Source organism: Loxodonta africana, chromosome 11 (assembly GCF_030014295.1).
Source record: "Loxodonta africana isolate mLoxAfr1 chromosome 11, mLoxAfr1.hap2, whole genome shotgun sequence".
Classification (NCBI taxonomy): Eukaryota; Metazoa; Chordata; class Mammalia; order Proboscidea; family Elephantidae; genus Loxodonta; species Loxodonta africana.
The window spans coordinates 75,138,743-75,165,088 of record NC_087352.1 but is presented as its reverse complement, the minus strand read 5'-3'; the positions used below and the strand labels follow the sequence as shown (position 1 = coordinate 75,165,088).

Genomic DNA, 26,346 nt, shown 5'->3' with positions numbered 1-26,346 from the left:
TGCCGCACGTTTCCCACTGGCCATTTCTTTATCCTTCTTGGTTCTTGGTGCTAGACACCCTATGGGTTCTTCATTAATAATTATTAACTTGATATGGTCATCTACTGATAATACTAATAGGTTATTGTCTTAGTTATCTAGTGCTGCCATAGCAGAAATGCCACAAGTGGATGGCCTTAACAAAGAGAAATTTATTTTCTCACAGTGTAGTAGGTTACAAGTCCAAATTCAGTGCGTCAGCTCCAGGGGAAGGCTTTCTCTCTCTGTTGGCTCTGGAGGAAGGTCCCTGTCCTCAATCTTCCCTTCATCGAGGAGCTTCTCAGGTGCAAGGGACCCTGTGTCCAAAGGATGCTCTCTGCTCCTTGTGCTGCTTTCTTGGTGGTGTGAGGTCTCCAACTCTCTGCTTGCTTCCCTTTCCTTTTATCTTTTGAGAGATACAAGCTGGTGCAGGCCACACCCCAGGGGAACTCCCTTTACCTTGGATCAGAGAGGTGACCTGAGTAACGGCCTAATCCTCTCAACATAAAATTACAATCACAAAATGGAGAACAACCACACCATACTGGGAATCATGGCCTAACCAAGTCGATACACACATTTTTGAGGGGACATAATTCAATCTATGACAGTTATTTATAATACAATTTATCTGCAATAATCTTCTTTTCCAGTGTTAGATCAAGGAGTCAGTACGCACAATTGAAAGAGCATACACTTTAAAATAGGATGGACCTAAGTTAGAGTTAGCCCTGGTGGTCCAGCAGTTAGAGAGCTTGGCGGCTAACCAAAAGGTCAGCAGTTCAAACCCACCACCTGCTCTTGGAAACCCCATGGGGCAGTTCTGCTCTGTCCTATAGGGTCGCTATGAGTCGGAATTGACTGGACCGCAACTTTTTTTTTTTTTAAGCTTAACTTGGAGTTAGCTCTACCATAATTAGCTGTGCCATCTTAAGGCAACCACTGAATCTGTCTGATTATCTTTTTTCTTAGCCAAAACCCAATAACCCACTGCCGTCGAGTCGATTCTGACTCATAGCAACCCTATAGAACAAAGTAGAACTGCCCCACAGAGTTTCCAAGGAGCACCTGGCAGATTTGAACTGCTGACCTCTTGGTTAGCAGCCGTAGCACTTAACCACTACGCCACCAGGGTTTCCTTTTTCTTAGCACACATATGGAAAATAGTACTGTACAACTTAAGAATTTGTTGTGAGAATTAAATGAGATAAAGTACACAGATTGCCTAGCAAAGTATCTGGCACATTAGGAAATCAATCAATGGTAACTCTAAATAATACCTGATGTTGTCCATCATCACTGTTAATACAGTTGTAAATAATACTATAATATCAGTTTATTCTTTATCTCCTTCCGTGTGGGAAGGCAGAGTTTTTTCAAGTTTAGAGAGGGGATTGACTCATTGGGATGTGGTCACCACTCTTGCCTGCTGAGCAATACAACCCAGCCATGGTATGGAGTAAAACATTAGATTTGAAATGGTAAGAATTCCTCTTGAAGAAAAATTTCCATCAGTTCCCAAATTAGGTCTGATAAATTTAGTACAAATTACATAATTTCAAGTTTATACCTTTCAGCCCAAAAACATTCTTACAGATTTCAAATAATGTGGATAAATATCTCTCACAGTAGTAAATGGCTTTTTCCCTTGTTTTCTACAGCATATAATGAATACAGTCTGTTTTAGACAATGGTAAATAATCTTTTTGGAAATAAGTTTTCACCCTAAGGTGATAGCTAAACAAATCCTTGTTGAATGTATTGGCTTGAACCCATTAATCTATAAGGTATCAGGCTGAGCATAACTGTTTTTGGGTTTGTTTGTTTTGCTTTGTTTTGACACTTTATCTGTCACGAGCTGACATTTTGCTAATGTTTTTGTTAGCCTTCTATATTTAAATCAAACTATCATTCCTAAATAGGGCTGATGCACACTTCTTATTAGTTCTCCCAGCCCTGTTCTCAATGTATTATAATATAGGAAATAAGAACTTAGAGGAGTAAAGGAAGAGTAAGCAAATTCTAAGCAGGAGTCTACAGAATGTGCTATGAGCCCTAGATCATGATCATTCTCCCAGGGACCTTACTAACTCTTCTCTGGTATGCCCCAGGCTGGGGAGATTACTGGATAAGTGGCTTTTGAAGATGACAAATGTACATACATTACATAAGGTTTTATAGAAGATCTATTTCTAAACTCTTTATACCTCAAAACTGTTATCCAAAAAGGTTGGGTGAAAACCCATAAATTATTAAACATGGCACAAAAATGATAAATACTGAAATTAATTAAAAACATCATTATTATCATAAAGAATAAACATTCACACACTTGGAGAAAGCAAAACATCCCCAGTTATTCAAAGAATAACAAACCCAGTAATGAAGAAAAAAAAACAATGACTATGCTTTTGTTAATCAAATATCCTATGTATATTTCACATAACATTATGATAGAAAATATGGAGCATTTTAAGAATAGCTTTTAAATGTGGAAACTTAATCTTATCTCCTTTATGAAAAATATATTAGATATACTTAGTATTTTGAAAAAATTCAAGTACTTACTTTAAAACATCAAGTATCTCATCAAAATGTTTCTTTTCCTGTTCTTTTAATATTAATTCCTCACTCAATTTGCTTGTTTTGGTTTGAAAAACAGACGTTTTACTCTTTGTCTCATGTATTTCTTTAAAAATTGTTGAGCGTTTTTCCTGAAAAAAAAAAAAATATTGTACAGATGTTTTATTTTAAATACTTGGATTTTCAAATTCTTTCATTTTAGGTACACAATTATGTTGGCCTTGTAAACAATTAAAATTCAGCTTAACCAGTAAAGAATGTCTACCTTGAGCACTGTGCTCTTTTAAGATCTATCTATATGGGATCAAACTGACAACAGCAACATAAAACATCAGGTAAGAAACTTAGGGGGCAGCGTGTTTCTGTTAATGGGAAAGGAACAACTAGGAAAAGGAAGGCGAAAATGGTTGCACAACTCAGAGTGTAATCAAACTCCAGAATTGGTGTACATTCTGGTGTGTATATTCTCAACAACAAAAAAAATAAAATAAATTATATATTAAAAAAGAAGTTAGGTTTCAACAAGAAATAAAAACTATGCCAATCAAAAAAGTACATAGGACCTTCTTTTCAAGATAAGTAACAACCTAGCTTTATATTCTCTTCTCCCCTGCTACATCTGATGTGATTTTCGAAAAGATGGGCTCAAACTATTTATTCATTCTCTCTCTGTCTCTGTCTCTCCTTCACAAACTTGCCTGACCCACATAGACATATATGCATAGCTTAAAGGCATGTACTTTCAAGATGCAAACACGTTTTAGCTGTTTTTCAAACGTGTACATAGGCAGCAGGCAAGGATACATATTGTTTTGATCTTTCATATAAAAAGAGTCAACATTTAATACCAGCACAAGTCCTCCAAAGCTGGCCTGTGCGATTCCAGAGGGAATTGCATCTATTTTTACATGATCCCTTCACGACCGTTGGAGTTTATATTGACGGACTGACGGACTGACTGGCTTTGACTAACCCAATGTTGTTTCCCACATCTATCATAGCTTGTGATTAGTGCTTTTCACCCAACTGATTCCACAGGACCCCATGGCTTTCATTTCTCCTATTTTCCTCCATTTCTCCTCTACAGATTCCTATTTTTCTCTAGTAGGCTGGCTAATCTTTTATATTTTTTCTCTCATAAAAAATCTACTTTTTGTCCAAAATTTTGAACATTGGGTATTGTATTTGAATGTCAAAATCCTCTCTGTTTTCTTTCCTTTTTCTGGACGTCCTGGACTTTTCTACTAATGAGGTGTTGGGTTTTTTGTTTTGTTTTGTTTTGCTTTAAAAAAAAAAATACTGTGTTTTTGGTGAAGGTTTAAACAGCAGTTGCGGCTCCCATTCAAGAATTTCTACACAAGTCTTTCAGGCACAGGTGCCCTGCTTGCTGGCTATGCTGACATGCATTCAATTCCACAAACATACAGCATTATCTCATGATCTCTTTGTTTTGTAAAGTGTCTATTTCTAAAATGCCCTTACCTCATTTTTTTATCAGGTTAGTAAATACACAATAATAGCAACTTTAAAAAAAAAATACTTCCATTGTCAATATTTCATTAGGTTTTTTGTGAATATTACTCAATTCTCCACAGCACCATGGAGGGTTAGTTTTCAGTTCCATTTAATAGGTTAAGTCTCCTTAGACATCACCTCCCCTGGAAAGCCCTCCCTGATTCCTACAGTTCAATTGTGATCCTCTCACATCTCACTGCCCTGCCATCATGGCTCTGTTTACAATGCGTTAATGCTGCCAGTTGAAGGCTTTTTGAGTAAACCAACTCCTTTCATTCCTCCATCTCCAGCAACTTTCAATAATGTCTAACACGTTGTAAGTGTTCAATAGTAACTGAAAAGACAAATTAATTTGAAGGGCAAACTAAAGAAGATTAGCTTCTCTGGCACTCCAACTCCTAGTACTTTCTATAACATCAAACACAAAACAAGCATTCAGCTATATTTTTCAGTGGAATTTGTTTATGTGTATAGATATACTACATTTGGCAATTGTCAGTTAATATTTTTGGCTTTCGACTGCAGTGTTGGACACATATGTTTTATCTGTTGTGCCACACGTCGCAAGTCATTTGTTATTAATTACAGCACTATGCTGAGTAATAAGAGCTGACATGAAAGTTTTGTCCCTGATTTTATTGAAACTATGTCTAAGGTTTTATCATTCAATGTAATGTTTGTTGGAACATACTGTATTTTATTTCTAAACATTTAAGAATATTTTTTAATCATGACTGTGTATAGAATTGCATCAGATATTTTAGGCTAATTTCCTTTTTTTATGTAAATGTAGTGAGATACACTAGTGAGTTTTTTAATGTAGAATCATTTTCATGTTCTTCAAAGGAATCTTATTTTGTATAGCATACTCTTTTTTAGCACATTGTTCGCTAATATATTAAGATCTTACCATTTATGATTGGAAGTGAGATTACCTACAGATTTTTTGGTGATACTATTTTTCAGTTATGGTTTCAGGGTTATAAAATCACTACAGAGTTAACCATAGAAGTTATATCCATGCTGACTACATTGTGCAACTGACTCATAGGTCAGCCTGTAAATTATTTGGACTTGTTTTGTTTTTAGTGGTACAGTTTGAATAAATTCAATTCCTTCTGCAATTATTGACCTATTCCTATTACGTTTTTTTCCTTGATCCAATTTCATCCCGTGTTCTATAAATATATTAACTTAATTTAGATTTTCAACAAATTACTATACAAAAATAGTATTTTTAATTCACTACTAATATGAAGTTGTGTATCTTTTATTCATTTCCATGGCTGTTAATATTTATTTTCTCTTTTTTTCTTAATAGATAGGCCAAATATTTTTAGTTTTTCTTGCCAGAATTATTTAGTTGTAATGTCAAAGAATTCTCTTAGCCCATCCCATAAATTTTGCTATAGAGTTTATACTTACTGGTCATTTACAAATAAATGATAATTGTATTATAATTAATCTTTAACACAGAAGCAAATAAATAATGAAAATATGACTTTTAAAAATTTTCCCAGTAGTGTATATGTGTGTGTATATATACATGTTTGTTTGTTTGTTTGTTTGTTGCTATATTTTTTTCTTAATGATTTCTAATGTTACTGCACTTTGGTGAATAAAAGTAACTTCGATGATATGACAAGTACAATGCGATGGTTAAGACTTCAGTGCCAGACCATGTGGGTCGGAATCCCAACTCCACCATTAACGAGTTGTGTGAACCTGTACAAGGTCATTAAAACACTCACATCAGATTCCTCATGTATAGAATAGAGCTAATGTTAGCACACTCTTCATAGCATTATCATGAAGACAAAAAGAGAATATGTGCGAGCACTCAGAACAGTGCCGGGCACATAGAAAATATGCAACAAATGTCAGCTATCGTTACCATTGTTGTTGCTATTATCATTCTTATTTTTCTTCTGTGACATTTGTTGGGATTTCTTTTGTGGCCTAGTACAGGGGCATTTTTTTTTTTTTTAATGATATAATGACAACTCTCTTTCGTAGCCCAAATCCTATTGATTCGACCTTTAAAATATATCCAGAGAATGGCAAGTTAATGGCAATGTGAACTGGCTCCACTCCCCCATGTCCAGTGAATCTTTTAAGATAGAATATCAGACAGGAGGATTTTCAGGGGGAAAAAAATATTTCTGAATGGGGAAAACTCCCGGAAGCCCTTTGAAACATGGCCATTTGTTCATGCTGCCTACACACCTGTTTGGATTTCAGATATTAACATATGTTTCACTCTGTATATTGGCCCATCTAACAGAAACATGGTACTCTCTAGTCCACTACAAATCCTGACTCCTACTAGGTAGGAAAGACAAAGCGGGGGGAAGTGGGGAAGGTTAAACAATTACTGAGTGTTACAAGGTACTGATTTGCACCAAATACTATATTAAGTGGGAGCCCTGGTTGTGCAGGTTTAAAGCATTCAGCTCAACTGAAAGGTCTCGGTTGGAATCCACCAGGCACTCCTGGGGTGAAAGATATGGCAGTCTGCTTCTATAAAGATTACAGCCCTGGAAACCCAATGGGGCAGTTCCTAGTCTGTCCAATATGGTCGCTGTTAGAATCGATTTGACGGCAGTGGGTTTGGTTTGGTTTGTTTTTCTACTACATCAAGCATTATATTTGAATTGTGCCTTTTATGATTCACAATAGCACCGCAAAATTGTTAATATTGTATAGATTTTATAAGAGAAAAATCGGAAATTCAGAGAGGTTAAACATATAGCCCAAGATTATACAACTAGTAAGGGTGAAGACAGGTAGAAAGTAGATTTCTCTGACTCCAAAGCCTTTACTATTTTCTCGCTACCATAACTATCTCATGAACTTTGCCATTGCTGCTGGAAGAATTCACGTGAAGTATCAGTAAACATAGTGAAAAAAAAAGAAAAGAAAAACCATTGCTGTGATTTGATTCCGATTCATAGCGAGCATGTAGGGCAGAGTAGAACTGCCCCATAGCATTTCTGAGGAGCGGCTGGTGGGTTCAAACTGCTGACCTTTTGGTTAGCAGCCCTAGCTCTTAACTACTGTGCCAGTATACATAGTAAAAACAAAACAAAAAAAACTCTGACTCATAGTGACCCTTTAGAACAGAGTAGAACTGCCCCACAGGATTTCCAAGGATCTGCTGGTGGACAGCCGACCTCTTAACCAGTGCACCACCAGAGCTCCAGTATACATAGTAGGTAAGAGCATACATGAGTTTTGAGATTGGATACAAAGGGGTTCTTGCCACATGTGAAATTAATTAACCTCTCTAAACCTCAACTCTCTAATTGGTATAAATGGAATAGTAAAAGTAGTTGTCATGGATTGAATTATGTCCCCCCAAAATATGTGTCAACTTGGTTAGGCCATGATTCCCAGTATTATGTATTTGCCCTCCATTTTGCAGTTCATATAATTTTCCTATGTGTTGTAAATCCTAATCTCTGCCTGTGATTAATGAGGCAAGACTGGAGTGTGTTGAAGAGGATTAGGGTGGGATGTAACACCCCTGCTCAGGTCACATCCCTGATCCAATGTACAGGGAGTTTCCCTGGGGTGTGGCCGGCACCACCTTTTACCTTACAAGAGATAAAAGGAAAGAGAAGCGAGCAAAGAGTTGGGGAACCTCATGCCATCAAGAAAGTATTGCACTGAGAAGCTCCTTGACCAAGGGAAGATTGCTGACAACGACCTTCCTCCAGAGCCAACAGAGAGAGAAAGCCTTCCCCTGGCGCTGACACGCTGAATTTGGACTTCTAGCCTACTAGACTTTGAGAGAATAAACTTCCGTTTGTTGAAGCCAACCACTTGTGGTATTCTGTTACAGCAGCATTAGATGACTAAGGCAGTAGTACTTCACACAATTTCTGTGAAACTTCAGTGAGATAATCTGAGCCATGTGTTCAGCATTTGTCGGCACAATTAAATCCCTCAATAAATGATGTTGATAATGACAATGATGATAGGAGGTAAATGACCAGGCTTATACCAATAGCATTGCTTGAACATGTCATCCATGCTGGGACAAGAATTTTCTTTCTTTTCTGCTCTGAATGACCCAGTCATGTTTTACAGCTGGAACAACTGCATCTATCATTTACTACTCCTAATTCCCAAAACCTAGTCTGTGTTCCTTCTGAGACGTATTACTACCAAGGATAATTTCTTGGACATACTTGAATCTAATTACACTCTTGCTTATTTTTTCAGATAAATCCACTAACCCTTAGGTATCACACAGAGGCAAAGATGTTGCTCATTATAGAGTCTTATCTGCCCCAAATAAATCCCACGGCAACCCTGGAATTCAGCCATTTCCTTTTTTTCTCAGAGCGCATTAGGTCCACTCTCTATGCTCATCCACACACACTCTGAATCACCATTGTCAGAGAAGGTGCTCACTCCTTTACCTGGAGGTATCGAGTCAATTCCAACTCATAGCAACCCTAAAGGACAGAGTACAACTGCCCTATAGGGTTTCCAAGGAGAGGCTGGTGGATTCGAACAGCCAATCTTTTGGTTAGCATCTGAGCTCTTAACCACTGCACCACCAGAACTCCCAGTTGATATATAAACCAAGAAAATCCAAAACCCATTGCCACTGAGTCGATTCCAACTCATAGGGACCCTACAGGACAGAGTAGAACTGCCTCATAGAGTTTCCAAGGAAAACCTGGTGGATTTGAACTGCCAACATTTTGGTTAGCAGCCGTAGCTCTTAACCACTACGCCACCAGGGTTCCCAGTTGATATATACCCAAAATAGCAATCCTATAGTTGATATATAGTAGGCTCTAAATTCATGCATAATAAGACCAAAATATTACAGTATGAGTGCTCTCATGCTTCTCCCTCTATTGGCTAAAGAAGATGTCGACTCTGCCAGTTAAGTTTAGGTTATAAACTACGTTCTCCACTAGAGAAGGTAAGTTTTGCCTTTGTTGGTCTGGTATTTTAAAGTATCCTTACTGCAGAGTTGGGAAAATAGGGGAAGAGTAAGAGACGGAGAAAAGGCAAATGGGAAGGGTGAATTTTCAGGAAATTTATGGAAGAGAGGCACTTAGTTCACACCGTGAGAACACTGAGGGAAAGAAGAAAGAGGTACATAGGAGACATTGCTTGGGGGTGATGAGGAAGTCACAGTAATTCAAATCATTTACTAACCTTCAAGAAATGGGAATAAAAATGGAAATCTTTTAAAATTACTTTTCACCCCTTGAGTTGTACTTCTCAAAGAGATATCTCTGTATGAACTGTGACTCCAATAATACAATTTAGGAACATTATCCTCCACACAATTTTCATGAAAATAAAAGATAATGGAGCTGTTTTTCCTAGTGAAATACAGTATCATTTTACTGCATAGAGTCAATGCTTTATTCTACCTGATCAACTAAATAAAGACTATGTATAAGAGGTCAGTAGTAAGATAAATGGAAAAAAATTCACTTTAATTGGCTGAATGAAGATGCTTTCTGAGAACAAAATCTTACTATTAGCTAGCTTAAAACTTTAAAGAGTTAAATGTACATATTTTGAAATTTCAAGAGTTATGTAAATTTTTTTAAATCAAATTTTTGTCTTTTTTGAATGTTAAACTATATTGTCATATTATCTGATACAATACTAAAATGAATATAATTATGGTATGATAATGAGTTAATGTGCTGTATCTTAAAAGAATATTCTTGCTAGTTTATAAGGACATTTATGTAAAATGTGATATTTAGTAATTTTAAAATGTTATTTCTTTGTGGTTTAAACAATAGATATATGTCATCCTTTAATAAAAAGATTCTATCCATTGAATGGAAATCCTGGTGGTGTAGTGATTAAGAGCTATGGCTACTAACCAAAAGGTCGGCAGTTCAAATCCACCAGACGCTCCTCGGAAACCCTATGGAGCAGTTCTACTCTGTCCTATAGGGTCGCTATGAGTCAGAATCGACTCGGTGGCAATGGGTTTTGGGTTTTTAGCCATTGAATAAAAGTGTAATCATGCTATTTTTATTAAGTTCAACTTCAACTTCTTTTTCTTCTTACATTCCTTCCTCCTTCCCTCCTTCCCTTTCTCCCTCCTTTCTCTCCTTCCTCCTTTCCTCTCTTCTTTCTTTCCTCCCTCCCTCCTTCTCTTCCTCCCTCCTTTCTCTTCTTCCTCCTTCCCTCTCTTCCTTCCTTTTTTTTCTTTCCTCCCTCCCTCCTTTCCTTCCTTCCCGCTTTCTTCCTTCCTTTTTTCTTCATTTGTCCTTTAAAGCCCTAAGCAATAGGAGTCAGCATGGCAATTGCAGAAAGCAATAGACTTCACCATGACCGTAATATCAGTTTTACTTTGTATTGTATCTTGACTCAGGACTATGCTCATGGCAAACTAGACCAATAGAAAAGACATTTTAAGAGAGAGAGAAGACAGAGACTGCGTGTGTGGGGGGATGTATGTGTATATGCAGAACCAATTAGAAATGAGAGGCATTCACCTAAAACTAAGTTTGCTTGAGTTATTTTTTTTAACATAAAGAAATTGAAAATTATTTTCTAATATTCTATCTCTTACCTCTGTTTGTATTAGTGCCTCCCGGGTTTTCTTCCCCTTCATTTTCAATTTTTTCTTTGTCCTGTCCACATTTCTTTTAACATTTTTTTTCTTCTCAATTATATCATTAATTATCTGGAAGATATTCAGATATTAAGACAGGCAGCACTTAAAATTCAATTATCTTGGTTTAGGACAAATAGTACTCATATGACTTTTTTTATATTAACAATGTATTTTTTTTTTTTGGTTATAAAGGAAAAGAATCACCACACATGTGGATTTCAAAAACATAGTATGATATCTGAAATCCCAATATTCTGTTTGAATCATATTGAGTCCAATCAATTTTGTTAGGTAAAAAAAAACTAATAAACTCACATAGAAAGTATAAATTCCCATCACAATGTTTACAATATTTAACCAAAATTAAAACTCTTAACTGCAAATTGTCAGCAATAAATATTAAAAAGTGTGTATAAACTCATTCTTTCTAAAAGTTTACACTAAATTCATTAGCTATGGAATAGAATAAAAACAAAAATGATTACTGGAGTATAAGAAGATATAAAACAATAAAAAAAATTATAAAATAAGGGGAAATAAACGTCATTAATCTTTTCTGGAGTTCATTATCACGCTTAGACAATTACACTAAGGCTTTTGCTGCAATTAATAAATTTCCCTCATTAATGTAAGGGGGAGCTGTTAGTAACATTTATCCCACTAGGTGTTAGTACTGGTTATATACTTATTACATGAGCACTAGGATAGCCTTTAGAAGTCCCAAATAGAGTAGAATATCCAGAATTCGTCGTTTCCAAGCTTTATGACCTTGTGCAAGTTGCTTAACCTGTTTAGGACCAAATTTTCTTCAAGCCTATGGTACAGATAAACAGATTAACTCCTTCCTGACTATTTCATAGGAAGATTTTGAAGATCAAAATAAAAGTTGGTAATAGGGATGCTTCATATCTTTTAAGTGAAGGAACGATTTATATCATTAAAATCTCTTAATATGAAACTACATCATCATTTGCAGAGGGACACACACACACACACACACAAACCCCATTGCCAAAAAGGTCCAAATCAATACATATATGTCCTTGTTGCTGCTAAGGACAAGAATGTATAACACTTACCACACCCTCTAGTTCTTAAAAAGACTAATGACATGACAGATACATATTTTTCTACGAGTTTTTTCTTTGGGAAGGGCTAGTAATATCAGTTACTGCCATAAACTTGTTGTTTTGTAAATATGTAACTCCTGTGTGCTGTATTTTTCACCTTAGCTGTCTTAACTTCATCTAAATGCATCAAAATTTTACCATGAAAATGTCGAGATACATTGTATTTTGTATTTGGGCAAAAACTACTTCAGCATTTAATTAACAAACAGTGAAGACTGAATAAATTTTACCATGGGGGGCAGTCACACCAAATAAGCCACTAAGCACCTATTTGAAAACTGCTTTTCCTGCGTATGCTCTGGTAGACTGTGGGATTCTAGATAACAGCATTAAAGGGTCTGGCCGTATAGTTTCACTGTGCATAAGTTCCTATGACCCCGAAATAGTTACTTAGCTTGCCCATGCTTTTATTTGAAATCATAATTTTCCAAAGAAGAATTTGAAATCACATACTTGATTTGCTGACCTAAATATTCCTGTGAGTTAGCATGCGGATTCATTTATAAATGCCTACTTCAGAATGTTGCTGATGGATGTTTCTGATTCTGATGGCCTCTTCTTCTAGTTCAGTCAATGGCTCCTCCAATTGCGCCAATGCCAGGGCGTAGAGTATTTTCTTTCCTACAAGATCCTTCCTCTCCTGTGTCTGGACTTCTTGAATATAATATATTTTTTTCTGCCAGTAAAGATAATCAGTCATTCAGTAATTCATTACCTAAACATTTATGGAGCCCCTATATTTTTTATATTGCGGCGGTCAGTGACCTTGGCTATTATTTGAAAAGCAAAAGATAGATATCACCATAAAAAAGCAACGGGCAAAAATGGTGTGTATTTAAACAGCACATAAAAAAAAAAAAAAAGCACATAGTTATTATTAAAAGACATGAGAGAAAAAAATAAAGAGAAAATAAAAATCAAACATCCTTATGTGAGTACTGGAGAACAATAAGGTTGGAGAATATATACACAGCATATACTGCAAAACATGTAATTCTTGCAAAGGAAGGTCATACAGAATCAATGAACAGGAGGCTAATAGCAAATTGTTAAGCAAAAAAAGAAAAGCTTGGTTGACTATGGGATTATTGAGTGTGTATGGATAGAAATAAATTAGTAAATTTGATATATTCAAACATGTAGAAGCAGAGTAACACTACTTCCATATGTTTGAAATTATCAAATTTTCCAATAGAAGTGACAAATGTTTTGTTTACTTCAAAGAGGCCCAGAGGTGCAGATGATGTCACATAATTTTAAAAACACTATTTTGAACTGTTTTGTCTCCCGATTTTACTTTTCTTATAATAATAATTTCAAGTATGTATATGCTCGTTGTTTTGGCGTTCCATCGAGTCGATTCCAACACATATGGCCCCTTGTGACAGAGTAGAAACACCCTGTTGGGTGTCCTAGGCTGTAATCTTTATGGAAGCAGATTGCCAGGTCTTTCTCACACTGCTGCTGGAAGGAGAGACATGCTAGAGACATGCCTGGGATCAGAGAAGCCCAACCTGTGTTTGTAAAGGATACGAAAAACCCAACCAAACCCAGTGCCGTCAAGTCAATTCCAACTCATAGCGACCCTAGAGGACGGAGTAGAAGTGCCCTGTAGAGTTTCCAAGGAGCACCTAGCAGATTCGAACTGCTGACCTTTTAGTTAGCAGCCGTAGCACTTAACCACTATGCCACCAGGGATAGGCAGTAATAAATTGAGAACCAAAAAATTAAGAAGATTAATTTTTCTAGCTACCATGCTTTCATTTCAAACACTTTATAAAGAAATATCTCATAGCATATTTTCTTTCAGGGTTAAATAAAGAAATTCAAGTGAAAGACACTAAAAGTAAAGAAAACATAACATCATCACAAAGCAAAGAGTTAGACACTTAGGAATAAGATCTTACTAGACTGGCAGAAATTCCCATTAAGCCACAAAATGAGATATGTGTATGGGAGGTCAGTTTCTTTATGCATGAGCACACACTTCTCGTTGTACACAGAGGGCAACTGTCATCAGCTAAGGAAAGAAAACTGCTGGCTTGCAAAGCAAGTAGTGAAAAGATGCCTCATTACAGGCAAATTTAAAATGCTAAGTAAAAGGCAAATTAAAGGAAGAATAAAATATTGAAACTAATTGAGTATTACCTGAATCTGTATTGCAGTAGCCACTTCATTTCGAATGAGTTTTTTCAAGTAATCTTCTCTACCCTATATATTATCAAATTAAAAAAAAAAGGGGGGGTTTATTTGCAGTTAGAAAACATTTAAAGACAATTGCTAATACACATTTTATACGTGCTCAAATAAAGAGTAAAATATTCATTATAAATTGAGTATTATAAAATAGGGGTGGGGAATCTATTATTTGAGGCAAAGAATTTAAGTGATAAAAGATCAGAAAGTAGAAAACAGAATTTCTGTTCAATTTAGTTTGTACTTTATAGTCCTGAACTAAATAAATAAATAAGCATAAAGGAAAAACTAGACAGTCGTTGATTCCTGTTTTTAAAATCTATCAGATTGTAAAATATTATTTTCCAGAATGAACACATTGAACTTTGAAAACAAGATAGATATAACTCGAGCATTGGTTTATAAAATGTGATAAGATACTCTATTTGGCTACAACAATTCATTCATTCATTCCTTTATAATTAACACTTGAAAGTTAATGGGCAAAAATATTTGGAAAAATCTTCATTCTGTTTCTAGGATAAATAATCTTAAACTGTTCATAGCTGTGCTTTAAATTATCACACTAAGTCAGAATTGGAAATAGTTCCTAAGGTACTTCCTGTTTTAGAATTATACCTTACGTCTTGGAATCCCTTACTTGAGAGTAGTTGGCTTGGGTATAGGCCATCCTCCAAGTTCCAAAGAGATGTATAGATTTCCAAGGAGGAATAGTAGAGGTTTAGCAACCTCTCTGTTAAATCTTTGATGACTTAATACCTTCATCATATGCCAGCATCTATGCAATATAAGGGTTCAAGTCTGTAAGTTTCTCTCCCAACTCTTCCTCTTCTCTATTGCAACCCATCAAAATTATGCTTTCCAGAAGCAAACAACTCAAAAACAGAAAACAGAATGTTGTCTGGTCCTGCACCATATTGTGCCCATAAATGAATTCAAGTCATTTCACTTAGATAAATTAATATTGTACAAAAAAAGAGCTTGTGAATGTAAAGCTAAAACACTGTGGACAGTGTATGAAAAATCGTAATAAAATAGACAAAGAATTTGAAGCTCCAACAGGTACACCCTCATATTACATTGAAGAGGAAGAAAAAGAGTCCGTTTAGAAAACTGTGTCTATACAAAACCAAATCAACCTCTTCCCAGTGGACAAATCTGCACACTCCATAGGGGGAAAAAAATCTGGAGCTTCTCTGGGGTCTGTTTCCTACCATGCTGCCAAACCTCTGCGACTCAGAAAGCAAGGTCAAAGGATCAGTCATCAGAAGAGAAGAGACCTGTCACTGGCTGGGCTGCCAATTTCACACTAACATGTCCATGCTCACTATCACAAATTAGGTAACAGGGAGTGCTTCCAAACACATGCTCAAAGCCTTCCTATGGTACCAAGTCTTTTTACCGAAAATATGCTTGGTCCATCACAGCCCCTGGAAAAATACCAAGAAGCTGCACGCTTCCTACGAGAACTACTTGTCTACAAAGGTCTTCAAAACACCCTACAGTGCACCAAAGACTGGCACTGAGTGAAGTCTGACAGTCAAAGGTCTTAGGCCATGGGGCGCAACATTTGAGTGAGAGGATTCATTGTCTTTCCACCCTATTGTCAAACATCGTGTTCCTTATAAAGCAGAGTCTGAGATGGAGTTTAATGTGTACGTTATTTTTTAAGGTATGCACTTGGGATGAACTCCTGCAGGGAGGGGGAAGGAAGCAGGACTGGGCAGAGATGAGCTCAAGCTGTGATGCAGCCCCAGCAACAACCTCAGTCAATCCCACAGAGTGCTGGGGCAAGAATGGACCTTCAGCTACGTGCCAAGTTGGACCACGGTGGCAAGGCTATACTCTTATGTTCATCGGTCACTCGATGTGAGTTGACCCAGGAAGGGGAATGAGCTTCAGCAAAGTGCCTTAGGTGAGGCAATCCCTTAAGGTGAATCTAGGCAGTTCTGTCTACCAAATGAAGCCCCCTTAATGATAATGCCACTATTATTACTACTTATAAAAAAAAAATGATGGTTAAAATATATTACATGTTTACTATGAAGAATGGTCTTGTCTCAACGTCACTATGAAATTGTCGTTATTGTTCCCTTTTGCAGATGGGAAAACTGAAACACACGGGTTACATAAATTGCCCAAATACACAAAGCTAGTACCTGATGGAACCAGGATGCTAATCCACAGATCTACTGAGAGCTCAGGGATTTAACGCTATTGATTTAGCATCTCAGTGGCCCCTAGATTCCTAGGACCCTGCAATGTGAAAAGGGATATTTCTTGAATAGCCTCTGACTCTCACGTGCCCTTCTCCTTCCACAGCCTACCTGTTTGTCCATGAGGCTTCCCATCAGCTGGGATACCTCTTTTAATTCCGTAACTCAGCAGCCTACGTAAGACATTGAGGACCAGATGGAGGTTTTGTGTTAAAGAGGTGCCAATCTGCCAGTGATGCCAAGGTTGGCTCTGAAATGGATTCTGCTGGAAAAAACTGGGAAGATGTTCCATTTTAACTGTGCAACATGAGTTATGTGGCTGCTGGGAACAGAACCAGGATTAAAATGGATACAAATTACCAGCAGGTAGGCTTAACACAAGAATTACAGTGTGATCTGCTTAGTGAAATAATGATGGCACCATCACTGAAAATGCTCAAAAAGAGGCTGAAGAATGACAAAGAGTTACAGTAGGTGTAGAAAGCTTCCCTGATTTAAAAAGTGACATTTTGAGAATTTTTTCTATCCCAGGCACTTTGTTAGAATGTTTTATATATACAGGCAGCCCTGGCTTTTATAAGATACCAGTTCCTGGTTGGTGTATACGGTCAACATGCTCAGCTGCTAACCAAGGAAGTTCAAGGGCGCCCAGAAGCACCTCAGAAGAAAGGCCTGGCAATCTACTTCTGAAAAATCAACCATTGAAAATCCTATGGAGAACAGTTCTATTATGACACATATTGAGTCTCCATTAGTTAGGATTGATTTGGCAGCAAAATCCCCCCCCCACCCCCAGTGGTCACTGAAACTCATGCATATTGAAACTGCAAAAGGAAGACACACCTCAGATACGCACATTTCAGTTAATATGGTCCTGTGCCAAGGGAGGATTGTCTGTGTCCATACGTATGTGTGATTGACCCATTTGGTGACATAGTTACTATTAGTCACACTCAAAGACAAGAGTACTGATGTCATCGAGGTCAGACAATTTGTCACACAACTAAGAGTCAAACAAGTGAGAGAATTCTGGACTGCCTGATACTGCAACCTGGATACATCCTCCAGGGCTTTAAAGTAAGATTCCTCCGCTGACCTCAGATTTAATACTGTGCCTGGCACATAATAATTGCTGAATAAATAATTTGGTGAATAAATACATTAGTGAATAGCAAATAGTTTTTGATCTTTAGATTGGGAGATTACCGTATAAAAGTTTAAGGTTCTTTACTATAATCTATATCTTTTTCCTCAATAATTTACTTAAATTATTTTCCACAGTTTATATATACTTTTTCAACTTTATATAATGTGGAAACCCTGGTGGCGTAGTGGTTAAGAGCTACAGCTGCTAACTAAAAGGTTGGCAGTTTGAATCTACCAGGCGCTCCTTGGAAACCCTATGGGGCAGTTCTACCTGCCCTATAGGGTCACTATGTGTCAGAACTGACTTTATGGTCATGGGTTTGGTTTTTGTATACTGTAAAACTCAGGGCCCTTTAAAATGCCATGATCACATAGGTTCTCATTCTGAAATAGCATCTTGAGGATGGATTATATAACAAAGTCTACGGGAGGTTCCCCTGAGATGTGGGGGAATGGGAAGGGTGGTGGAAAAGACAGGAGAGCAGGTCTCTGCCCTTCAGAGATTATAATAACTACAAACTGAAGGAAGTAGCCTTCTTAAGGAGCACTGCCGGCAGCCCTTCTGCATCAGGCCTTTAAAATCACCACTTTACAGCGGTTCCAACAACTAAAAATGCAGAATGGAATTCCAAATCCTCATGGGCTCCAGACTTCCTGGAGCCATGAAAGTGGGTTGAACCCCTGAAGCTATTGCTCTGAGATAATCTTTAAACTGTAAATCAAAAATATCCCCTGAAGTCTTCTTAAAAGCAAATGATAGCTTAGCTTAACTAGTAAAAATGTCTACCTCAAACATTATGCTCTTTTAAGAACTATCTATGTGGGATCAAATTGACAACATCAACCAAAAAGATCAGATGAGGACCTTAGGGAGCAATAAATTTATGTTGATGGGGGAGGAACAACAGAAAAGGAGAGTGAGAATGGTTCCACAACTCAAAGAATGTAATCAATGTCACTGAATGGTATATGTAGAAAAAAAAATCATCGATAAATGCTAAGTCTATTGGGAAAATTTTGTTAGAAAGAGATTTGTACAATCTTAAAATATCACTCCATTGATTACTTATTAATCACAACGCGGAAATTACAATGGATAAATCTGTTGGCCATAAATTTAACCAAATGATCAAACCCAACATCACTAGTAATGAGGCAAACATATACTATGTGCATTTTCATGAGTTTCATTGAGGACACAAGATTACAACTATGTAATATCCCTGCCCAAAGTGTTTAACTTGAATCCAATGGCTCAGCCTCTAATCTAAAGGTCAGAGGTTTGAGTCCACCGCCAGGTGCCTCAGTAGAAAGGCCTGGTGATCTACTTCCCAACAACGAGCCATTGAAAACCCCACGGAGCACGTTTTTCTGTGACACACACAGGGCAGCCGTGAGCCAGAGTCCACTCGGCAGCAACTGGTTTCACCGAACTGCAAACAAACCAAAACATAAACCCGTATTGAGGGAAACTCTTCAAAATAACTGGACTAGACTTTAAAAATGTCAATGTAATGAAAGAAAAAAAAAAAAAAAACACAAGGAACTCCTCAAGATTAAAGGAGCCTCAAAAGTTATAACAGATAAATGCAACACCTGATTACACAGGTGAACTAGAAAAATCTGCTGATCGACTGTATCTTTGCGCCGCTTATCTAACGACTGCCTCTCAATTCCGAACCCACACTTCGCCGCTCTGATTTGTGATACTAAAGCCGGGTCCAGTAAGCAGTGCTGTGTTGTCAGGCTTTACCAACAGAGGGCGGTAGAGAGGCATACGATGTCCCAAGCGAGAGAAGGGGGCTACACATCCCTGTTGGGGTGGCCTTTTCTCCTTCCTCCTGCGGCACTGCTGTCGGCAGATGTGGGGGAAACCGATGACACTTGCCCCCCAGGGAGTTTCTCTGCCCAGAAACTCCGTTTCTCCTCCGTCAAGTTTCTGCCGGAGCTTGGCAGCTTCCTGTTTACAGGTAAGCGGGCTCCAGCAACGGACTTCTCCCCTGTTCCCGGAGACACAGCATGCTCTTGCCAACAAGGTCTGCCTCTGTTTCGCTCCTTCTTTGGGTACGTTCCTTCAGCCCTAGAGTAAGTGACTACTCTCCATCGTTTGCTACTTCTGTAATCCTCAAAGCCGACCCCACTGCGGTGGACTCAGTTCAGACTGTTGCAACCCTGTAGGACCAGGAGAACTGCCCGCATAGGGTTTCCAAGGTGGTAAATCTTTGCAGAAGCAGATTGCCACATCTTTCTTCCGTAGAGCGGCTGGTGGGTTCAAACCATTGACCTTTCGGTCAGCAGCCCAGGGCTTAACCGCTGCACCAGTGGGGCTCGGTAATCTTTAGATCAGGGGTGGGCGGATTTTTCCTGAGGGGCCAGGCAGGAAATGTTTTAGGCTTTGCGGGCCATATGGTTTCTGTCACAACTACTCAATTCTGGTTTTGGAGAACAGGAATAAAAGAGATCAACACATCACTTTGAAGAGCTTGAAAGAAGCCTCTGAGGCTGCAAGAGTCCACAGGAAAATATAGTCACCTTTGACCCGCTGCCTAGTTTTACCAGCTAGAAGCCAGCAGGTGGCAGCAGAGAGCTGTTGTACTGGAAGAGACGCCTGCACTGGGACAAAAGACAGAAGAGGACGGAAGAATCAATGCTGTGTCCGGAAACCCATGTTCAAATCGGAAAGGTGAGGAAACCCTAAAGATAAACAGATCTAAGCTCAGAATCAAGGAAATCGCATCAGTTCGGTTTCCAGTGACAGAAGAGGCACTAAGGAAAATTCGGAGAAATCACATTACGTAAGGTCTGAGATGAGGATTAAAGACGGACCTTAAAACAGTCAAAATTAAAAAGCACAGTTTGGAAATTGTACAAGTAAATGTGGGCTGGGCAGATTTAGTGAGGCAGGCCGCTCTCTGGCAGTGCACTGTTAGGGCACTTTTGGGTGCCAGTGACCCCCCCCCCAAAAAAAAGTCCAGGTGGCGCCCAGCCTGGTCCTATCTCAAAATAAATACCAAAATGCTTTTTATCTTTATTTTTTTATGATGGCATATACATATATATATACACACACGCATATACGTTTTCTATATAAAAATTCTAAAATCACACAAAAAAATTAAATTGAAATAACCTGAACCCTCAAACCCAGAGATATGCATTGTGACTTTTTTGATGTATCTCATTTATGTTCTCATTTCCTTTGGGATTATGTGGTTTTTTAAATTTTGTGGTTTTCACTTTACACTTAATATTATACTCAGAGAAGTTTATCAGGGACATGTCATTCACTTTTCATGTTTTATTATAAAATGTTTCATATCTTCATAACATATATGTGAAGTATAAATGATAATATAAATAATAATAATAACATGGTCACATGATAACTAAGAGCCCAAGAGACAGAAAGGGCCACATGAACCAGAGACTTACATCATCTTGAGACCAGAAGAACTAGTTGGTGCCTGGCCACAACTGATGACTGCCCTGACAGGGAGCACAACAGAGAACTACTGAGGGAGCAGGAGATAAGTGGGATGCAGACCCCAAATTCTCACAAAAAGACCACACTTAATGGTCTAACTGAGACTAGAGGAATCCCGGCGGTCATGGTCCCCAAACCTTCTGTTGGCCCAGGACAGGAACCATCCCCAAAGACAACTCATCAGACATGAAAGGGACTGGACAGTGGGTAGGAGAGAGATGCTGATGAAGAGTGAGCTATTTGTATCAGGTGGACACTTGAGACTGTGTTGGCATCTCCTGTCTGGAGGGGGGATGGGAGGATAGAGAGAGTTGGAAGCTGGCAAGATTGTCACGAAAGGAGAGACTGGAAGGGCTGACTCATTAGGGGGAAAGCAAGTGGGAGTACGGAGTAAGGTGTATATGAACTTGTGTGTGACAGTTTGACTTGATTTGTAAACGTTCACTTGAAGCTCAATAAAAGTTAATAAAAAAAATAGTAATAATAACATGAACACCCAAGTACACACACCAACCAGCTTCAGAAAGAGAATAATTCACCCATTTTAAGTGCACTGTTTGATGAGTTTTTTCAATTGCTGTATAACACCTCCACAGTCAAGGTACAGAACATTTTCATCACCCCACAAAGTCCCTATGAGTCGAAGTTGACTCGATGGCAATGGGTTTGGGTTTTTACTAAGTCCCTAGTTCTTCTTTGCACTCAATTACTTCTTTGGATACTCAGCACCAGGCAACCACCGATCTGCTTTCTTTCAGTATTATTTTGCCTTTCATGAGATTTCATATCGATGGAATCCTACAATACACTCTGTAGCCTTCCTGTGTTTGCCATTTTTCAGTTAGCCTGATGTTTCTGAGATTAAGCTACATTGTTGCATGTATCATTATTTTGTTCCTTGTTATCAGTGAGTAGTAATTCATTATGGTTTTGAGTTTCCCTGATGAGTAGTGATCGTGAGCATCTTTTCATGTGCATATTAGACATTGTATGTCTTCTTCTATGAAGTGGCTTTTCAAATCTTTTGTCCTTTTTTATTGTTTTATTTTTTTCCTATTATTATTGAATTGTTGGATTTTTAATATCCTGGATTCAAGCCTTTATCAGCTAAATCTTTTGCAAATATTTTCTCCCAACCTGTGGCTCCTCTTTTCATTTTCTTTATGTTTCAGGCCTTTTGTATCCTGTTCAGAATTGTCTTCTCTGTTTTCTTATAGAAGTTTAATAGTTTTATCTCCTCCATTTAGTTACATGATGTATTTCAAGTTACTGCCTGTATATGCTGTGAGATGAAGGTAAAGATTCATTGTTTATTTATTTCAGATATCCAGTAGTCCAAGCACGATGGGTTGGAGATATTATCTTTTCTCCACAAAATTGCATTTGCACCTTGTCCCTCTATGTGTGGGTCTATTTCTGGACTCTCTATTCTGTTCCATTGATATAGCTAAGTCTATCCTTACATCAAAACCACACTGTTTTCATTACTGTAGCATTATATTAAGACTGAAAATCATGTATGTAAGCCCTTCAGACTTGTTCTTTTGTTTAGTTGTTTGGTTGATTGGTTGTTTGGCTGGCTGGCCTGGCTGGCCGGCTGGGCTGGCTGGGTTGGGTGGGTTGGGTGGGTTGGGTGGCTTGCCTGACTGGCTTGGCTGGGCTGGCTGGGTTGGGTGGGTTGGGTGTGTTGGGTGGCTTGGCTGGGCTGGCTCGGTTGGGTGGGCTGGGTGGGTTGGCTGGCTTGGCTGGCTTGGCTGGGTTGGGTGCCTTGGCTGGGTTGGGTGGCTTGGCTGGGTTGGGTGGCTTGGCTGGCTTGGCTGGGTTGGGTGGCTTGGGTGGCTTGGCTGGGTTGGGTGGCTTGGCTGGCTTGGCTGGGTTGGGTGGGTTGGGTGGCTTGGCTGGGTTGGGTGGGTTGGGTGCCTTGGCTGGGTTGGGTGGCTTGGCTGGGTTGGGTGCCTTGGCTGGGTTGGGTGCATTGGGTGGGTTGGGTGGCTTGGCTGGGTTGGGTGGCTTGGGTGGCTTGGCTGGGTTGGCTGGGTTGGGTGGCATGGGTGGCTTGGCTAGGTTGGCTGGGTTGGGTGGCTTGGCTGGGTTGGGTGGCTTGGCTGGGTTGGGTGGGTTCGATGGCTTGGCTGGGTTGGGTGGCTTGGCTGGCTGGCTTGGCTGGGCTGGCTGGGTTGAGTGGGTTGGGTGGCTTGGCTGGCTTGGCTGGGCTGGCTGTGTTGGGTGGGTTGGTTGGCTTGGCTGGCTTGGCTGGGTTGGGTGGCTTGGCTGAGTTGGGTGGCTTGGCTGGCTTGGCTGGGTTGGGTGGGTTCGGTGGCTTGGCTGGGTTGGGTGGGTTGGGTGGCTTGGCTGGCTTGGCTGGGTTGGGTGGCTTGGCTGGGTTGGGTGGGTTGGGTTGCTTGGCTGGGTTGGGCGGCTTGGCTGGGTTGGGCGGCTTGGCTCGGTTGGGTGGCTTGGCTGGGTTAGCTGGATTGGGTGGGTTGGCTGGGTTGGGTGGGTTGGGTGTATTGGGTGGGTTGGATGGCTTGGCTGGGTTGGGTGGGTTGGCTGGGTTGGGTGGGTTGGGTAGCTTGGCTGGGTTGGGTGGCTTGGCTGGGTTGGGTGGCTTGGGTGGCTTGGCTGGGTTGGGTGGGTTGCGTGAGTTGGGTGGGTTGGTGGGTTGGCTGGTTTTCTAAAGCATTTTGGCTATCCCAAGTCTCTTGCCTTTTTATTTAAATTTTAGAATAAGTTTGAAAATTTCTTCATAACATTTTGCAAGGATTTTGAGTGGGACTGCATTTAATTTATAGATCAGTTGGGGAACAGTTGCAAGATAACAATACTGAGTCTTCTGATCTACAAAAATGACAAGTCTTTCCATTTATTTAAAGTCGTCTTCAATTTCTCTCAGCAACAGTTTGTTAGTTTGACTGTGTGGGTCATACAAATACTTTAAGTTTATTAGTCACATGGAATACATTTTTGTACTATCGTAATGGAGTTTTTATTTTTCCCATTTAATTTTTTGTGCTGAGTGGTTTATCTTTATATATTGTCTTTTCCTCTTATTTGTTGTTCTTGATTTTGTGTCTGCTGAGTCTCTATTTTTTCCTTGTGTTTTATTTTGATGAGTAGGATAGTTAATTCTCCTTTGTGGTTACCTTCATATTTACCTCTGTTTTTCTAAGTTTAAACCTAAGCTTTATGTTTTTATAATGCCTTGTCTTCCTCTCCGTTTGAAAGATCTATGACTGCATTTCATAGTCCCTCTTTCTTGTTTTAATGTTGTCTTCTTTTACATAGTAACATCACCCTTTCCCTCTTTTGAGCGTTTTTTTTATCTTGTTTTATTTTTGCGATTTCCCTGTCTGGGTTGACTTCTGATTGCTCTGTCCAGTGTTCTAGTCTTGGGTTGATACCTGATATTATTGATTTTCTAATCAAAGAACACCCTTTAGTATTTCTTGTAGTTTTGGTTTGGTTTTTACAAATTCTCTAAGCTTCTGTTTATCTGGCGATGTCCTAATTTCACCTTCATATTTGAGAGACAGTTTTGCTGGATATATGATTCTTGGCTGGCAATTTTTTTTCCTTCAATGGTTTATATAAGTCATCCCATTGCCTTCTTGCCTGCATTGTTTCTGCCGAGTAGTCTGAGCTTATTCTTACTGACTCTCCTTTGTAGGTAACTTTTTGTTTATCCCTAGCTGCTCTTAAAATTCTCTCTTTATCTTTGATTTTGGCAAGTTTGATTATGTCTTGGTGACTTTCTTTTGAGATCTACCTTATGTGGAGTTCGATGAGCATCTTGGATAGATATCTTCCTCATCCTTCACTATATCTGGGAGTTTTCTGCCAACAAATCTTCAACAATTCTTTTTATTTTCTGTTATCCCTCCCTGTTCTGGTACTCCAACCACTCATAGGTTATTTCTCTTGATAGAGTCCCACATGATTCTTAAGGTTTCTACATTTTTTTTAAATTCTTGTATCTGGTTTTTCTTCAAATATATTGGTGCCAAGTGCTTTATTTTCAAGCTCACCAATTCTGCCTTCCACTTGCTCAATTCTACTCCTCTGACTTTTTACTGAGTTGACTAATTCTGTAATTTTATTATTAATCTTCGAATTTCTGATTGCTGTCTCTCTATGGATTCCTGCAATTTATTAAATTTTTCATTATGTTCTTGAATAACCTTTATAATTTCTTCAACTGTTTTATCTGTGTGTTCCTTGGCTTGTTCTGCGTATTGCCTGAACTCCTTGCTGATGTCTTGAAGGGTTCTGTATATTAATCTTCTGTATTCTGCATCTGGTAATTCCAGGAAGGCACTTTCATCTAGAAGATTCCTTGATTCTTTGTTTTGAGAGCTTGTTGAAACGATCATGGTCTGTTTCTTTATGTGATTTGATATTGACTGTTGTCTCCAAGCCATCTATAAGTTATTGTATTAGTTTATTTTGTTTGTTTACTGTATCCTAGCTTCTTGCTTGTTTTGTTTTGATATGTCCAAATGGGTTGCTTGAGTGAGCTGGCTTGATTATTTTTCCCTTTGAAGCTCTGACTTCCTGTCACCAGATGATTAGAGGTATTATCAGGTGTATCAGTCTAGAAGTCCATTCACTTTTCTTGTATTGATTCAGTTCAGGTGTCCAGGTAGCTGGTCATCAAGTGTGGTACAGGCTCTGTCCTACAGTCTTAGAGAGGCAGGGGTGATTGGTGTAGGTACCAGTATCTGATTGCAGCAGGGGGTCATGCTCTGAACAAGGCAGGGGCCTGAGAACTGTCCCCCAAGTGACTCTGAAGAAAGCATGCCCCTCTTCCCTGGAGCATACAGGTGGGTGGTTCTACAGACAGACCATGGGCCCCCAATACTTTTGGTTGCAAGGACTAAAAAAAAAAACAGGAGGTACCAATTATCCTTGGACCCCTGTTGCAGGTGGCTGGGTGACCTGAGTGGAGCCACCAGTCCTTAGGCCCCTGATGTGGGTAGGTGAGCACTGTGTTTAATAGGCAAAGTGGTGTCAATCTTCAAACACCCACCTTTCCACTGCACAGCTGAAACAGTTGCAGTCTGTGAACAAGGGTGTATTCTCATGAAATAGGCCCACACAGGTCCATGCAGGGGGGAAAGGTATTCAAAGTCCATGGACCATTTATGCCTGGACAGGAGCTGCTTCTGTCCAGAGCTCCCCAGGTTAGTGGAGTTGGCAATTATCTTTTCCCCCAATTGCAAATTTATTCCTTCTCCAAGGCCAGGAAAATGGCTCCAGGTGCTCAATAGGGCCTATCTCAGGCCTAGGGAAATCAACAGTCTTTGAAGCTGGCTAGGGGGCAGGGGACACCATAAAATATACGCAAGTACTTAGTTTTTGCCAAGAGCGCCATTCTTCTCTGGTTCCAGAGGTGTGAGTAGGCTGTGTGGCTGGCTGCTTCTCCCTGAGGAAACTCTGGCCGAACGT

At 39.1% G+C, this 26,346-nt stretch overlaps 1 protein-coding gene across 1 annotated transcript in view; it reads right to left on the bottom strand.

The window, feature by feature from the left end:
• CCDC178 (coiled-coil domain containing 178) overlaps positions 1-26,346 on the bottom strand; it is a 460,722-nt gene that overhangs the window by 304,216 nt on the left and 130,160 nt on the right. The window contains exons 13-16 of the mRNA XM_064293218.1: positions 14,008-14,070; positions 12,374-12,535; positions 10,685-10,798; positions 2,587-2,732 (exon numbers count right to left, since the gene is read on the bottom strand). Of these exons, the coding sequence (XP_064149288.1) occupies positions 2,587-2,732; positions 10,685-10,798; positions 12,374-12,535; positions 14,008-14,070 (485 nt within the window). The remainder of the gene's footprint in view (positions 1-2,586; positions 2,733-10,684; positions 10,799-12,373; positions 12,536-14,007; positions 14,071-26,346) is intronic.